Genomic DNA, 18,345 nt, shown 5'->3' with positions numbered 1-18,345 from the left:
TGACAGTTCCTTAGTCTTTGCTTGCCTTTTGTGATTTTGACAGTTTTGAAGATGATCGCTCAGTTATATTACAGAATCCTACTCAGTTGTCTCATGTTTTCTCATGATTACAGTGAGGTTAGGCATTGTTGGCTAAGAAACCACAGAAGAATACTGTGGCCCTTTTAGTACTTTCGGCACTTTCAGAGGCTGCATGAGGCCAGTGTGACTTCTCACTGGTGATGTCAGCCTTGATTGTTGGTTAAGAGTAAGTCAGCTGAGTTTCTCCACTGTAAAATTAGTATTTCCCCCCAGCATTAACTTCAGGCACAGACATATATATTTCTTCTTAATGTATTAAATATTATATAGTCACCATACTCTTTTATTCTCCAGTTTCCCTTCCTAAAAACCGTTATGCAGGAACCTAAATTTCATCCTAACCAGTGTACTAAGAATTAATGCACCATCCTTTGGAGATTCTCAGATAAACACCATTTTATAGCTGGAAATGATCACTCTATTGCATTCTAAATAAGAACATAAATAGAATGGCTAAAAATAAATGGGCAGCATGTGCTCATTTCACACCCAGAACTACAGGACATCTGTTATATATGTGACCGGCCAGACCTGAAATCTTGTTTTCCCAGAATCAAATAGTGTTTGCCCAGTTTGACCTAAGTTAGCCTAATTAAACCACACATCGATCACTTGCTACCTATTTTGGTTATGAAACTAACTGGATGGATAACCACCCTTTGATAAAGACAACAAAAAAAATTTTTAAACAGTCACATTCACAATTTCTTCTGCTAATACAAGAGGGAAAAAAGTCCCCTACCATGCTAATGATTCTGCATCCATAAGCTATAATTCAGTTATTAGTGTGCATCTGATGCTTAGGTATCCCCACCAACGCAGAGAGAGACAACCTTTGCAAAGAGGTTTACCAACTTTATACTTTATTTTTCCGTCTGAATGTCAGTGCTATCTGCCCTGACATAATATGCTGAGAGGAAATTGGCCACTTACAGGTCCAGAGAAAGCAGGAGAAGGAACACCAAAGAAATAAGTCTCTCACATTCCTCTCCAAGCTTCAATTTCCTCTTTGACAAATGGCAATTATTATAAACCTACCTCCTCAAGTTATTGTGAGGATTAGATCATCTATATAAAATCTTGGATAGTAACTGACACATAGTGAGTACTCAAGGAAAAAAACAGCTTGTAATTTTAGCACGCTACCTTTTTTCATGCCTGAGGTACAGATTTCAGTGCAAAAGACAAGAGAATGCAGGTGATTGCTTGCTTAAATAGTTCTGTTTAATATGCAGGGACTTCTGGTAAACTATTCTATACCAAATAAGAATTCAGAAGAGTTTGTCAAATGATATAGTAATATCCTATAATCTGCATGCTGTCCCAGAATAAAGGACAATGACACTGAGGTGTGCTTCGCAGGAAATTAATCTGTTCTTCAAGAAAATGAGTCCATGGGAAAATAAACAGGAAAATGCACTAGAATACAAGCTCTATGATGATAAGATTTTGTCAACTTTATTATGATATCCACTGCCTAGCACCATGCCAGACATACTACGGTTACTCAACAAATATTTTTTTTTTAGATAAATGTTCTAATATAGTATTTATTTCTGTAAAGGATAGCACAAGATCTGGAATGCACAATTTACCATTGCAGGAGATGGAAAACTATGAATATAGATGCTATATCATCACTACACCAAAGAGGAGGGTAGTTTCATGTCCCCACACTCTACTTATTATAGAGAGATTTCTGTTTCCCCTAGATAAGACAAATTCCTTATTAAGATTGTTGTTATGGTGATAACAATTTTACATGCATTAGCTCATATATTTCTCCATGAACTTCTTTTTTTTTTAAAGATTTTATTTATTTACTTGAGAGAGAGAGAGAGTGCACAAGTGAGAGTAGGGGCCGAGGGAGAGGGAGAAGCAGGATCCTCATTGAACAGGGAGCCCGACTCCAGCTTGGATTCCAGGACCTCGAAGTCATGACCTGAGCGGAAGGCAGGGGTTCAACTGACTGAGCCACCTAGGCACTCCTCTGTGAACTTCTAAAGTAGGTGGTAATGTCTCCATTATATAGATGAAAAACTGAAGGGTCAGAAATAACTTTTACAGGGCGCCTGGGTGGCTCAGTGGGTTAAGCGTCTGCCTTCAGCTCAGGTCATGATCCGAGGGTCCTGGGATCAAATCCCACATCGGGCTCCCCACTCCGCAGGGAGCCTGCTTCTCCCTCTGCCTCTGCCTCTCTGTCTCTCATGAATAAATAAATAATATCTTTTTTTAAAAAAAGGAAATAACTTTTACAAAACAATTCAGATATTTGATATAAAAAACTGAGATTTGAACTTAGGTCTGTTTCCAAAGACCATATATACTCTTGTCTTATACTAGTACACTTTCTTGTTTGTCTACTATTCTAACACCCTCAAAGTACTGTGTTACTTACTTCCCCGTAAAATAAAATAAACTTCATGAGGGCAAATTGTGTCTGTCTTATTCATTGCTGTATCATATGGCATGTCATTTACTTGAAGTGTAATTAATAATTTGTGAATAATGGAGAGAGTGTAAAAGATTTTAGTCCCTTTATTTTTATAGCCTATCATTATTTGTACATTTATGTTTGCAATCTTATTTCTGCTTCTGATTAAGTAGATACAGACTCACTTTTAAGCTACTGGATATCTGATTTGGCTGTCCAAGCAATCGGCAAGCTGTGCATAATGATGAATATACTAGTAAGCTTTACTTTCCCACTAAGTGCATCCAAGTAAAAGCTCTGAAAGTCATATGGTTCTTGCCACTTTAAATCTGACACCTAATATATTAGGTATTAGAGTGTTTTGTGCTTACCTTTAACTCTTCTTTAGTTTAGGTGATTAAAAAATGTCTGTTGCTGTCTGTATATGCAGCATGCTTCATTAACAGTGATTTATTTGGGAGTTTAGCCGAATTGGCACTCTGCAGCACACCAGTGGGCAGAAGGAAAACAAACGTGAGATGGTTGCTAAGAAACCCATCCTGCTGGGATTGTAGGAGCCTTTAAAAAGTTTGCAAAGTTGACTTCCCAATAGCCAGAAAGCAAGACTGAGACTGGAGTCTCTGGGAAGATTCATTTCCCCCAAACCGCTTCCATATACTCTCCTCTAATGCTCGGGAAGGAATCCAGTGTAATATGGGTTTTCCCCATCAGTACAGTGTGCTTTCCTGCATCCATTGTCTCCTGAAGCCAGATGTTTCATTCCTTGCTCATCTTCTTTTCCCAACAAGTTTACCTACTCAAAAGCCATGCTCACCTTTTTCTAGCAGAATCCACTTATAAATATTTTCTCTTATATTCCTTTCAACAACCTTGTATCATCCCTGTCACTTTACCAAAGAGAAAAGTGAGGCCAATGGAGGTTAAATGACTTGCCCAAGGTCAACAGCTAAATGGTAGAACTGGGATTTGAACCTGGCGTTCGTAATTCTAAAGCCAGTGTTTGCAACTACCATAGGGAAGGCAAAGAAATTTTTAATTTTACTTGCAAACTATATTGATTTTGTTGTGTCTACTTGAAATGTTATGTTGAAAAGATTCTGGGACTGCCCTTGGGCTAAGCAAGAAAGAGTGCCATACTCAATTAGTTTTGCTTTCCATAGGAATGGGAAGGAGGAGTGGAGGTGCCATGTATTTTCCTATCTTCAGCTATGATCTACTTTTGTTTTTGTTTTTATTGTAATGAGAGTGTACTAATATGGGAATGACATTCTTTTTTTAAATTTTTTTTAAGATTTTATTTATTTATTTGACAGAGAATGACACAGCGAGAGAGGGAACACAAGCAGGGGGAGTGGGAGAGGGAGAAGCAGGCTTCCCGCTGAGCAGGGAGCCCAATGCGGGGCTCGATCCCAGGACCCTGGGACCATGACCTGAGCCGAAGGCAGATGCTTAACCAACTGAGACACCCAGGTACCCCTGGGAATGACATTCTAAAGGAAGGATGAAGTATCTGAGAAGCAGTCTAAATAAGGGGTAACACCACTGTAATTTTTTACATGCTACAATTACCTGTTCTTCTAATAAGTCTGCATTGTAACTGTTTGGGAGAATTTCCACATAGCGCTTAAATATCTACACTCTGAAGTCGAGTGCATTTCAAGGGTGATGTAAATATTCTACATCTTGATGGTAGTGGCGGTTGTATGACTGCATGAGTTTTTGAAATCTCATCAAACTTTACACTGAAAATACTGTACATGAGTGTATGTAAAATATACTTTGATAAATTTGGGGGGTGGCATTTAGAGTTCATGCCCGGTCCCTATTACTTAACAGCTGTAACAAAGGACAATTTATTTAACCCTTAAAATGAAAATAGTATTGTCCACCTCAAAGGGTTCCTTTTTTTAAGAAATATTTTATTTATGTATTGATTTATTTATGTGTGTATTTATTTATTTATGAGAGAGAAAACCGTGTGTGCCATGCGCACAGGCAGGGTAGGGCAGGGGGCAGAGGTAGAGGGAGAGAGAGATCTTAAGCAGGCTCCATGCCCAGTGCAGAGCCCAACTCGGGGTTCGATCTCACAATCCTGAGATCGTGACCTGAGCCGAAATCAAGATTTGGCCACTCAAGTGACTGAGCCACCTAGGTGCCCCTAAAAGGGTTCTTTTAAAGATGATATGAGTTAATGTTTCTAAGAGACTATTACATAGTAAGTACTCTGTAGATGATGTGTTGTTTATCATTTCCTCAGTTATTTTGTATTATATTCTACAATTACATTGCCACCAACATTAATAGCTTAATCACATATGCTTTTTTTTTTTTTTTAAGAGAGAGGAAGAGTGTGTGTGTGTGAGCACACATGCGCAGAAGGGTTGGTGGAAGGGCAGAGGCAGAGGGAGAGAGAGAGAATCTTAAACAGACTCCACACTCAGCATGGAGCCCAAGGTGGGGCTTGATCTTATGACCCTGAGATCATGACCTGAGCTGAAATCAAGAGTCCAGTGCTTAACAGACTGAGCCATTCAGGTGCCCCTAATCACATATACTTTTATGTTAAGCTACATACATGTTGCTTTAACTACACATGTTGTAGTTAACAAGCAACATGTTGCATTAACTACACATGTTGTACTAAAAACTCACAAACATAAAAACTGTGTATATATATATGGATAATTACATAATATACATAATATATATATAATTACAGTTTCGAATACATGGCTTTCATAATAGAAGATAGGCATCATTTCCATTTGTTTTTCAACTGAATTGTAAAAGTGTTCAGTATCTGAATGTTGTAAATAAAAACTTATTTAATTGATTTTAATTAAAATTTAAACATATCAAAAGTATTAAGATATGGTAGAATGTTTAGGATGAATTTGTGATAGACACTTGGAAACCTAAGCAAACAAAGAGGAAATTATTAACTCTAAAAAAAATCCCAACTAATACAAAAAGGAAATAAAAGCAGTATACTCTGGGACTTAGTTGAAAAATTATCAACCGAATTAAGTGATATAACTAAATTCAGACAACAGTGGAACCGGGTATCTGTGCATGTGTTTGTTCATGTGTGTCTATCATCGGGACTGCTTGTGTAAAGGAGCTGAATTCTCATCATCATAAACTAATAATACATTAAACCCCCAAATCAAGAAATACTAGTTTAAGCATTTATATTTAATCAAAATTAAGATACATACCAGAAAAATAACTTGTTTTCCCTGGGAAAGTAGTTACCTCCAGGGAGTAGGAATAAGTATTTAAGCTATGTTTATGTATTACTTTAATAAAAGTAAAGATTAAATAAAACTTGAACAGTAGCACAATAAGTGATTATTTAGTGGAGGCAATGAACAGTGAACATACATTTGTGGCACGGGATTAAATTTCCAGTAATAGCATCATACATAGAATTTAATTTTTGTTTGTTTGTTTTTGGTATAAGCGTAACTTTATTTATTCAGTGTTATATTAGTTTCAGGTGCACAATAATAGTGATTCAGCACTTCCATACATCTCCTGGGGTTCATCGCAAGTGCCCTCCTTAATCCCTATCACCTATTTAACCCAAACCCCCACCTCCTTCCCCTCTGGTAACCATCAGTTTGTTCTTTATAATTAAGAGTCTGTTTCTTGATTTGTCTCTCTCTCTCCCTCTCTCTTTTTTCCTTTTGCCCATTTGTTTTGTTTCTTAAATTCCACGTATGGGTGAAATCATATGGTATTAGTCTTTCTCTGACTGATTTATTTTGCTTAACATTATACTCTCTTGCTTCATCCATGTTGTTGCAAATGGCAAGATCTCAGTTTTTATGGCTGAATAATATTCTACTGTGTGTGTGTGTGTGTGTGTGTGTGTGTACCACATCTTTATCTGTTTATCTGTTCTGAACTTCAAGTTATATTACAAAGCTGTAGTAGTCAATACAGTATCGTAGTGTCACAAACATGGACACATAGATCTACAGAATAGAAAACCCAGAAATAAGCCCAGAAATAAACTATTGATGGACACTTGGGCTGCTTCCACATCTTGGCTATTGTAAAAAAATGCTGCAATAAACATAGGCCTGCGTGTATCCCATTGAATTAGTGTTTTCATATTCTTTGCTGGATTATAGGGTTGTTTTTTTGAGGAACCTCTATACTGTTTTCTACAGTTGCTGTACCCCTTTGCATTCCCACCAACACTGCACATGTGTACCTTTTTCTCCAAATTCTTGCCAATACTTGTTGTTTCTTGTGTTGTTGATTTTAGCCATTCTGACAGGTGTGAGGTGATAACTCATTGTAGTTTTAATGTGCACTTCCCTGATGGTAAGTGATGTTGAGCATCTTCTCTTGTGTCTGTTGGCCATCTGAATGTCTTCTTTGGAGAAATCTCTCTTCAGGTCTCCTGCCCATTGTTTTTTGGGTGTTTATTTGTACAAGTTGTTTTACATATTTTGGATATAACCCTTTATCAGATAAGTCATTTGGAAATATCTTCTACCATTCTGTAGGTTGCCTTTTACTTTTGTTGATTGTTTCCTTCGCTGTGCAGAAGCTTTTTATTTTGATGTAGTCCCAATAGTTTGTTTTTTTCACTTTTGTTTCCCTTGCCTCAGGAGACATATCTAGAAAAAAGTTGCTATGGCTGATGTCAAGGAGGTTACTGACTGTGCTCTTTTCTAAAATTTTTATGGTTTCAGGTCTCACATTTAGGTCTTTAATCCATTTTGAATTTATTTTTTTGTATGGCATAAGAGAGTGTCCAGTTTCATTATTTTGCATGTCCAGTTTTCCCAGCACCATTTGTTGAAGAGACTGTCCTTATCCCATTGGTTATTCTTTCCTGCTTTGTTGAAGATTAATTGACCATATAGTGGTGGTTTATTTCTGGGTTTTGTATTCTGTTCTCTTGATCTATGTGTCTGTTTTTGTGCCAGTACCATACTGTATTGATTATTACAGCTTTGTAATATAACTTTAAATCTAGAATTGTGATGCCTCCAGCTTTTCTTTTTCAAGATTGCCTTGGCTATTTTGGTCTTTTGTGGTTCCATACAAATTTTAGAATTGTTTGTTCTAGCTGTGTTAGTATTTTAATAAGGATTGCATTAAACGTGTAGACTGCTTTGGATGGTATAGACATTTTAACAATATTTGTTCTTTAAATCCTTGAGCATGGAATATCTTTCCATTTCTTTGTGTTGTCTTCAATTTCTTCCATCAACATTTTGTAGTTTTCAGAGTGCAGGTCTTTTACCTATTTAGATAGGTTTATTCCTTAGTATCTTAATATTTTTGAGCAGCATACATAGAATTTAAAAGCAGTACATCTCATACAACTTTGCGGGATGAGAACATGGTGTAATCTGAGAAACAGATGTCTCAAATAGCTTTGGTGATGACAAAGCCATGGTGACTACCATTCATTTGACTAATTATCTTCCAAATACACAACTGTTCTCTGATATGATGATGCAAGTCAGGCCTTCATGCATCCTTAGAAGCAGTCTAGTTCACTCTCCTCTTTTACTGGTGGAGAAACTTGGCCAGCAATTAAATAACGACACTGAGCCAGTAACCCAGTTATGCTGAATCTCGATTCAGGGATCTTTTGAAATACCGCAGTGTAATTATTGGGATTACTTCAGTTTTTTGAAAAATGTCTCCCCAGTAGCAAAGTGCAAAGGTCCAACATCAAAGCAGATTAAGGTTTTATAAGGAGAACGTATACTGAGAAAGTGGTAGTGGATATATATTCTAAGAAGCTAATTAAAAATTTTTGAAAATTAGTGTATAGAACTTTCTTGGCTCTCAGAATGTATAAATATAAATATAAATATATCCTTTAGTGACTGAAATGATGAGATATTGGCTTGCTTGGTTTTTAATCCCTCAGGATATCTGCCGAATATAATTATTGTATTTCTGGTTAGAATTGCCACAAGTGGTAGACACTGTTTTGTCCAGAAAAGCCTTTAAAAATGGGGAAAATTGTCCACTTTAACCCACCCTCTGTAATTCTTCAATGTCTTCTCTAATGAGGTCTTATGATGGAAATAGAGTCCAAATCAGCTCTTGGGTAGGCAAGTACAGTTTAAATAAAGGATTCCATCTTATGCATATCTACCTCTTGGTAAATAGGTGGCATTTTCCAAATGTATTATCCATGTTCTTTATAACTTTTCTTCTTTTTTTAAAAGATTTTATTTATTTGTTTGACAGAGAGAGAGCACAAGCAGTGGGAGTGGGAGAGAGAGAAGCAGGCTCCCTGATCAGCAGGGAGTCCAATGCGATTGGGGTGGGGGGCTCTATGCGGGGCTCCATCCCAGGACCCTGGGATCATGACTTGAGCTGAAGGCAGACTTTTAACCAGCTGAGCCACCCAGGTGCCCCTCTTTTATTTTTTACACTGTTCTCCTTGTTCTTTGAAATGCTTGGGACAAGCAATCCAGTGAGAGAAACCAAGCAAAACACATTTTCTCACCATTCCTAAAGAAGACTTTTTGCAGTCTCCACAGAAACAGGGAAGACATCAGGGAAATAGAAATAGAAATGTGTCTCTTCTAGTACATAGAATAAAAAGTTAGTACAGGAGAAAATCTAGTAAGCTAATTTGATTGACTGATATGGTAAAATTTTCACTCTTCAGAAAGAACCTGTAGGCCAGCTACCATAACCATAGGAAGTATACATTATATATACTACTCATTTGACATATAAACTAACTTGTATAGTCTGTGATCTTTTCTACCTGCTGAGTTGCTGTGCCCCTGTGGCCAGAGACCTTGACCTTGACTCTTTTCATTCTTCATATTACCATTTGTATAATGGGCACTCAGTAAATATCTGTTGACTGATTGAAATTTAAGATTTGACTTTATGCCACTTTCCCTTGAAATGATTGGCAGATTGTTTTCTAAGGAAGCCACATTTCTCTCTTGCTTTCAGTTTTGTTCACTGCTTCCCCACCATTGTGATTGACTGCACACCTCATTAGCTAATTGTAGAGTTAAAAATTGCTCAACTATACAACTGGGAAATGTGGATGATCCTTTTTAAAATTCCTGCCTTAAGAATGGCTGCACTCCAAGGGCGCCTGGGTGGCTCAGTCGTTAAGCATCTGCCTTGGGCTCGGGTCATGATCCCAGAGTCCTGGGATTAAGCCCCGCATCGGGCTCCCTGCTCAGCAGGTAGCCTGCTTCTCCCTCTCCCACTCCCCCTGCTTGTGTTCCCTCTTGCTGTGTCTCTCTCTGTCAAATAAATAAATAAAATCTTAAAAAAAAAAAAGAATGGCTGCACTCTAAATAATAATTAGTAAGAAAACAAATGTTCATATTGCTCTTACACTTGGAGGGAAAGGAACTTATTCACATTTGTACTGTCACAAGAAGATTTGTGAATTAACACTAGTGATAGGTAGCTTTCTGACTAGATCTCAGCTCAGAAACTTTGCATTATAAATATGATGCAGATTCTGCACTATTACTTGCTGGCATCTGGCTTCATTTCTGCAAAAGGACAACGTGAAAAGCAGAGTTAGAAAATAATCACCATCAGAACTTTATGTCATGCTTTAAAAGACACATAGGTTTATTTACATTTCTGTCACTGTGGTAGAAAAGAGCACAGGACTTGAAGTATGAAGACATAGGTTTTGAGTACTGGCTCTATTGATTTCTAGACATTTGACCTTGAACAACTTCCACAGCCTCTCACAATCTAATTGCCAAGGCTATAATTTTATAGAGGGTAGTGATGCCTGACCTTCAGGGTCCTTATGAAGGCTAGATAAGAAAGGAATGTAAAAGCACATGGTATGTCCACAAAAGATGTTAGTTACTTTTGTTCTTTCATTTACAAACCAACTATTGACTGCCTAGTCTGTGTCATGCACTGTGCCAAGCCTCTTAAATATCAGTGAATAAATCAATGATTACTTACCTTCATAAGGTTTAAATTCCATTTGGGGAGAACATTTTAATCTCCATCTAAACAATAATAATGACTAATATTCACTTTCAAAAAAATGTCAATTGACCTTTACAGCACATTTGTGAGGAAGATAGGGCTCATGCCATGATCCCCAATCTATAGGCAAATATGTTTACAGAGACTAAATGGTTTTCCCAAGTCTGATAACTTTGGCAAAACCAGGAAGAACTCACTATGCTTGATTCCAAATCCAGTGTTTTTCCAAGCTGCTTGAGGCCTTGAAAATTTTGCTATATGTTGGAAGTATACTTCATAATTAGAAGTGTAGTTAAGTTGTTGACCAGAGGAGAAAAGCAAGAAAGGAAAACAGATATCCTGTACTTCTGGGATTGCATTTAAAGTAGATCCCCATATACATAAGTCAGTTTTTTTTTTAGGTCCTTTCCCTGTTCAGAGTCCTTCTCCTTGTCATCTTAGCCTTCAGATTCAAGTCCAAATTCTTTAATATACATTCAAGGCAGTTTGGATATCAGGCCCCTTGACTTAGGCTGTGCTCTTTTTAACAAGGATGGCAACTAAGTATCAAAGACCTGTCCTCAGTGCATTCCATAATTTCTCACTAATTCTTTCACTAAGCCTGGAAGACAGGTATTATTGCCATTATTTTACAAATGAGCCATGTAGCTAAGGAATTGGAGGTCCAGGATTAGAGCACAAGTCTGACTCTTCAGACTTTGCTGCTTTCGTTATCTTGTGTTGCTGTAACTTGAACACTCTAAGTTCTCAGCTTCATGTCTGTGTTTTCCTTATCCCCTTGGCTTAGAATTTCCTTCCTCCCTCTTATTTATCCTTTCAACTCAGATCAACTGTTTAGGGCCATTGGAGAGCTTTCTTGAAGCCCCTGCCCCACTGCCCCACCCCCAATTCAGTTAGATGATGTTCTTTTACATCCTCAACACCTTGTACTTAATAGACTTTTTTACACTCCTTGAACTGAATTATAATGACTGCTTTAGTCCCCTTGCTTGTCAAGCCAACAGTGAGCTCCTTGAGGACAGGGCCCTTAACCCTATTACCTCTGCACACCCAGCACCATGTACTGTTTGTTCCTGTTGCACAATAAGCAAATCTACTTATTTGTTAAGCTGAATTAGAGCTACTTGGATACCAGCAACATTTTAATTTAGCAGAGTTCTAAATCAAATAATGATATGATCAGATCCTGCATGTAGGTTCTTGGAAATCAGGACTCTTAAGGGAGAACTGAATCCTGCTTTTTCCTTTCTTTTCTTTTCTTTTTTTTTTTAAAGATTTTATTTATTTATTTATTTGTCAGAGAGAGAGAGAGCACAAGCAGGGGGAGTGGCAGGCAGAGGGAGAAGCAGACTCCCTGCTGAGCAAGGAGCCCAATTCAGGACTTGATCCCAGGACCCTGGGATCATGACCTGAGCTGAAGGCAGAAGCTTAACTGACTGAGCCACCCAGGCGTCCTATGAATCCTGCTTTTTCTTAAGTACTTTATAGGGAGGTCTTTAGTATTACTATTAATATCAGAATATCAAAATTGTTCGAAGGGTTAGAGGCTAGAGGAGTTTTGCTCTGTTTAGCATTGTGTAAAAATATTCTGAGAGTTGTCAGTTAATCTTCTTCTGGCTCAGCCAGAGAAAGCAACCAAGTCCTCTTTGTTTGTGTGGCCTCCTCTCTAGGATTTACGAGTCTAATTCTTGGACAAGGTCTCAAAGTTAGTGCTGAGTACACTATCTTTTACTATAGCCACCTTAGGATAAACCAGGGAGAGCTCTGAGCTGCAGGGGAGATCTATTACCACCATAACTCTTGGCTCATCCTGCAGCTTTCTTTCTGGCTTTAGTAGAAAAACTGAAATTATGAAACTTTGTATCTTGCACCATGATCCCACATGAGATTCATGAATCTTCAGCTCCATACAGAAAACCTGGTTCTCTGACTACAACTGCCCACTAGACAAATTACTGTCAACAACCCCATTATTTCTGATTAGTAAAGGTGAACCTTACCTTACCTGAATGTAAATAAATGCCAGTAAGGTTCTTGAATTCCTTCATCCTTAAAAATCTACAGCTCTTAACACACACTGTAAATAGCATCATATCATGAATTAAATCTTTATCATGAAATTGGATACATTTCCTAAGCTAATTTTAATTGCTTCAAGAAATTGCTTAACATTGTAGATCAATCCCCAGGTCTGAGATGACATTTCCCTCACAAAATTAATTATTAATACCCTGATCATTTGCTTAAGACATTAATAGTTTTCATTGATCAGCACATCCTGTTTATCTAAAATGGCCTAATCACCATGCATGTCAGAAAAGTATCTGAACATATCCAATTAGAAATGCTGCCTACTTTCAGCCACATCAGCAGATCAGAAGTTAAGAGTCCCTTTTGTCTTCACAACATATTAGTCTAGCTTTATCAGAAACTGAGCTATTTAATAGCACAAAAGAAAGATGAGTTCTCTAATGATGGTTCTTCACCTTTATTAGCTTCCTGGTAGGCGTAAAGGCTTCTCAGTGACCACGCAGTATAAATTAATGCTAAGAGCCCTTGATTAATGAGCTTGTGTTAGTCCGTGTTTTCATGTGAGCCTGTGTTCCATCACAGTGTTTTCCTTATAAGTAGGAGTGAGATGAGAAACCCCAGGTTATTATCAGGATAAAAATATTGGATGTACAGTAATAATATCTAGCATTTGTATGGCACTGTATAGTTTTAAAAGAGGTTTCATTTACTTAACAAGAAGGTATCCTTGAAACAATCTTAAGAAGGAGGGAGGATCGGGTAAATACCCAGTACCATGCAACTAGTTATAGCCAGAGTTGTAAAGAGAATTTGAGTCTCCCCGTTTCCTAGCTTTAAGTCTCCCAGTTTCCTAGCTTTCTCCTTTGACTAAGTGATAAATAGGTGGCATCCTGCTCATCTTTCAAATGCAGTGGGAACTCTTCTCCTTTATGACATCTCCCAGGCCAGAAAGTCTCTTCCTTCCTTCACAATGGCATATTGTATTGCAGTTTTATGAAGTGTGGGTAACTGCCCCTATAGGAGTAGGAGATCCTTGAGGCTAGACCTGGTTGTCTGCGTTTTGGCAGGTCCAGTGCCTCACCTAGTGTCTGGAAAGCAAAAGGTGCCCCATCTATGCATGAATACATGGCTTGCTGGCAGTATGGAGGGAGAAGGGGTGGGTAGATGAGAGCAAGTGCAGTCCTAGTTCTGTTTTACTAAGGTCATGGTGCAGACCTTTGGCACCTGACGTTAATTTGACATTGTTTGGTTCACACATTGTTTAAGAAAATATTTTGAACTCATTTCCAATATTTAAAACTTGGTAGGTTTTCAAAAATACAATAATATTTAAAAACTTTCTTTGAAAAGTTGTAGGTTGTCTTGCAACCCTGGGTCTGTGCCCCCTATGTTAGCCCTCAGCTTGAGCTAAGGAGCACCCACCCACTTCAGACAGGACATTGATTGTGTTCTCCAGAGTGACCCCGTTTGTCCGCCTACTTCACTCATTCACTTGCTTTGTAGCCTTTGGAATACAGACCCTTTCTTTACTACAAAGTTCTCCTTTTTTAAAGATTTCTGGATAATGGAAGAATTACTGTTTTGTTTTGTTTTTTTAATTTTATTTATTTATTTGACAGAGAGAGAGAGAGACAGCGAGAAGAGGGAACACAAGCAGGGGGAGTGGGCGAGGGAGAAGCAGGCTTCCCGCGGAGCAGGGAGCCTGATGTGGGGCTCGATCCCAGGACCCTGGGATCATGACCTGAGCCGAAGGCAGACGCTTAACGACTGAGCCACCCAGGTGCCCCAAGAATTACTGTTTTTAATCATGTTCTGTGTTTGTCCAAAAGAACCTAGTAGTCAACTACTCATAGATAGTAAGATTTCTCCCAGTAGGCACTGGAGCTGCACATTTTATTGGATTCTAAAGATGAAACACAGAGTAAGGAAAAAAAATGTTTAAATTGATAGAGTAGTTATAATTTTACCACGTGTAACTCCATTCTAAAACTTGGGATTTTTTGGGCGCCTGGGTGGCTCAGTTGGTTAAGCGACTGCCTTCGGCTCAGGTCATGATCCTGGAGTCCCGGGATCGAGTCCCGCATCGGGCTCCCTGCTCAGCAGGGAGTCTGCTTCTCCCTCTCCCGCTCCCCCCTCTTGTGCTCTCTCTCTCTCTCACTCTCTCTCTCAAATAAATAAATAAAATCTTTAAAAAAAAAAAAAAATAAATAAATAAAACTTGGGATTTTTTCCATGTTGACGTTTTTAGTGTATTATTAATTGGAAAATAAATAAGAACAGGGACTGGAGACTAAGGGATTGGGTAGGACCTTATTAAAAAAAAAATAATCCATTCCCCTGCCTTTGGGTTGGTTTATATCTAATCAGAGCTGTTCTTTCTTTCACTCAGTAGCCACAGGGACACACCAGTTCCATTCCCTGCCCAAGTATTATTTGGAAGGAAAGGAAAGGCAGCTTCTTTGCTTCATATTCATAATTTAACATACTTTTCTCTTCTTTAATAGTACTTTTCCACAAGTGAGTTTTATTTGTATTCAGGTAAAAACAAATTTGCAGAGGCCACAAGGAGAAGTATCTGCAAATCTCATTGTAATGTCTCTTCTTTCCCACAGATTAAAGGTTGAACAAAACTTAAAAGAAACAGCGGTTCTATTCACTTGTTCTTGGACTTGAAACTCCTTTGACCTCAGAAACTGAAGATGAGGTTGCCATGGGAACTGCTGGTACTGCAATCATTCATGTTGTGCCTTGCAGGTAGAGTGTCATTTAAAAACTTTTTGATTTAAAAATGCCACTGTATTTCACACTAATTCAAAAGTGGGCCTTCACTTTAGATGGCAATGATAAAATCAAAAGAGTGCACATTACTACGACTAGCATTTGCTGACACTGTTGAATATACTTTCCTGATGGTCTTTTAGTGGCTCTTTTCATGGTACTGTATCCAAAGCTAGACATTGATGTTTCACCTGCCTATCCAGTCCTTTTAGAGTTCTTTGAGCCATTATTTAGTTTGAAAGTTGTTATTTTTGCTCATCCCACTGCTCAATTGCACAAAGATATTGGGCAATAAAACCGATAACATAGTCTCGAGTATCACCTACTTTGATGTCAGCGGATGGAAGTTTATTTGGGTAGCTCTTTCAATATCTTTGTTAATATTGCTCCATCTTTTGATAGTAAGTCTCTTTCTTTTACATTTTGATACACCTATAGTTAGCAGAAGACAGTAACTAAAAAGACAAGAGTTTTTTTTACCATATACCAATGGTCAACTAGTAGACAAGGGCTTTGAAAAGTTCAGACATGCTGTTTATTACTTTCTCAGTTTTCTGGAAGATATGAGCCTAGCAGTTGACGTACGTAATGCAAATGTTGATGCAACTTAAGCCCAACATGTGCTGAGAGTTGGTTTTCAGGTTGGGATGGTGGACGTCTTTCCAGGCCTTTTTGAAGTAAGTCTAGTTGACCTGCTTTGTTATTCAGAGTATTGAGTCCAAGAGGGACACCTGGAATATATTTGCATTTTTATAGAATAAAATAAAAATGACTTTCAGGTCACCATTACTTTGATTCATGACTTCATTCAAATAATGTTACTGAGTACCTTGCAAAGAACCAGGTTTGTGCTAGTATCTGGGAATATAATCCTGAGCAGGACAGACAAAATTACTGCTCCCTTAAAGCTCTATTTGCTGAGTTCTATAGCTATATAGATTGAAAGCTTGATAGAATAGATTATTTTTAATTGTTATACAATTAAAGGTAGCAGTGGTAATCCTAACATATACAGGTCACTTATTCCATGCCAGGCACTATGTTAAGCTCTTGTACTTTAGCTCATTTACTTATATCATGACCACTAAGAAGTCGGTATTAACTATTTATTTTTATTTGCAACATTATTATTATTAATGTCATTACTGAAGCATCAAGAAGTTAAGAAACTTACCCACAGTCACCAAACCAGTAAGTGATGAAACTGTTAAGTTTTAGACTCAAGCAGACTAACTCCAGAATCCATAGTTTTGATCATTATAATATAGTCCTTTAGCTATATTGTTGATTTGTCCAGTTCATGCTTACAAATTTATTCTTGAAATTTTGGTTTTCATTCTTACTATGTTTTTCTAAATGCAAACCTTCATCCACTCATAAGCTTTATAATGCCCTACCTTTAAATTCTGAACCTCTTGCCTTCATGAACATCCTCACCATTCCCTGATTATGGACATTTTGGCGTCTAGAAACCTGTTTTAGCTTTATCACTTTTCTCCTTCATCTGGTCAGAGCCTAAATCTTGTCATTACCCACCCTGCCCCCAGAAATGTACATTAGGCTTTGTGCCTCAGTTGCTTTTCTCCAGTGTTTACATGTACCTTGACCCTCCTAAAAAGGCGTCAACTGAGTCAGTCTGGTTCTAACTTCCTATATTCTGGGATGAACATATTCTTTAAAGCTTGAAGCAGTGAATTGATTTCTCAGTATTTGACTACAGCAGTGTGCTTATTTATTTAACCCAGTGTGCTAAATGTCAAGAAATTAAAGAGTTGAAAATCAAGGAAGACATTAATCTTCTCAGTTGTGTTTTGAAAAACTTGGAATTCTCACTGAAGATGAGTACCTGTATCTTTTTTTATTCAGTTAGCTTTTTGTAGGGAATCAGTCAGTATATTGATTGCTTTGGTGAGCCTTTTTTGTGAAGCGTTTCACATGGCATTAATATTCCCTTACCATATGCCTCCTTCAGTGTAGGTAAAGTCGAGCTTTAATTAATGTTTTTGTTTTCTTGCTATTTGTCTTGATTTCATTAATTTATACAGCACTCAGCACTCTGAATTTTGAACAGATTTCTTTAACTGCTTTAGCTTCTCATTTTTTTTCCTTTCCTATACTTTCTTAGTCATAGATTTCATGGTAAGTTTTTGGCAAGGAAAATATTTGTGTCTCTTATGTTTACCATAATTAGTGGATCTCAAATGGGCCTTTTCCTAAATAAGATAGAAGATCCAAATGTATAAGCAGACTGCTCCTGTAAGATACAGATCTTGAAAGGTCTGCTAATTATTTAAGGGTATTGGTTAGTAATTTATGGTACAATGGAAATATTCTTTTCTTTTGCCAAATACTAGACTTAATCTCTGACAATAATTAAAAAAAGAAAAAAAAAGGAGTAGTCTGAAAATCCAATCTCTACAAAATTGGTTTTATTATCCTGCCTCTTAGTGAATTTAAACCAGGGATCACAAAACTCTGCTACCTGAACAAACAAGGAAGATAACAAATGAGTGAAACATTCTTCAAGGAATAGTGACTCCTACATACAATATAGGATGCTGGTGATTGTGGAAAACTGGAGAAAACACGTCCCACTAAATTAGCAACCAGTGCCCAGCTCTAGTCCTTTGTGCTAGGTCTTCCAGTTCTTCAACATTTTTATGCATAAACCTCCTAATTTTTTTTTAACATTGCCAACCAATTCAAATTAATTTTAAAAATGAAAATAAAAAGGCTGCACAAAACAGACCAAAATGGTCTTCAGGCTAGAGATGCAGTTCCTGGTCTGCTGGTTTACAAAGTTTATTTCAAGTGCTTGGTTTTTCTTTGTTATTATACACATCGCCAATACACTAAATGTTGGGGGTCTCTGTACTAAGTCTTCCTTTTGCCAAGAATTTTCTTCCACTAAATGTCCCTGTCACTTACCCTCTAACCTTATTTGGATCAGTGCTTAAATGCCACTTAATTGGCTTTTCTTGACAATAATAAACAAATTAATATTAGTGAAAATAGCAATATTTTCTTTCACCAACATTCTATAC

The 18,345-nt window shown here is 37.5% G+C and overlaps 1 protein-coding gene across 4 annotated transcripts in view; it reads left to right on the top strand.

Annotated features, from left to right (window-relative positions):
- Window positions 1-18,345, top strand: part of CNTN4 (contactin 4) — a 913,259-nt gene that overhangs the window by 434,005 nt on the left and 460,909 nt on the right. For all 4 annotated transcript variants that reach the window (XM_078075924.1, XM_078075918.1, XM_078075913.1 and 1 more), the window contains exon 3: window positions 15,136-15,277. In XM_078075924.1, coding sequence (XP_077932050.1) covers window positions 15,223-15,277 — 55 coding nt within the window. In that variant the 5' untranslated portion in view covers window positions 15,136-15,222. The remainder of the gene's footprint in view (window positions 1-15,135; window positions 15,278-18,345) is intronic.

The sequence above is a fragment of the Halichoerus grypus genome, chromosome 1, assembly GCF_964656455.1.
Source record: "Halichoerus grypus chromosome 1, mHalGry1.hap1.1, whole genome shotgun sequence".
NCBI lineage: Eukaryota > Metazoa > Chordata > Mammalia > Carnivora > Phocidae > Halichoerus > Halichoerus grypus.
Note: the sequence above shows the minus strand (reverse complement) of the source record. Positions and strands in the feature narration are given on the sequence as shown.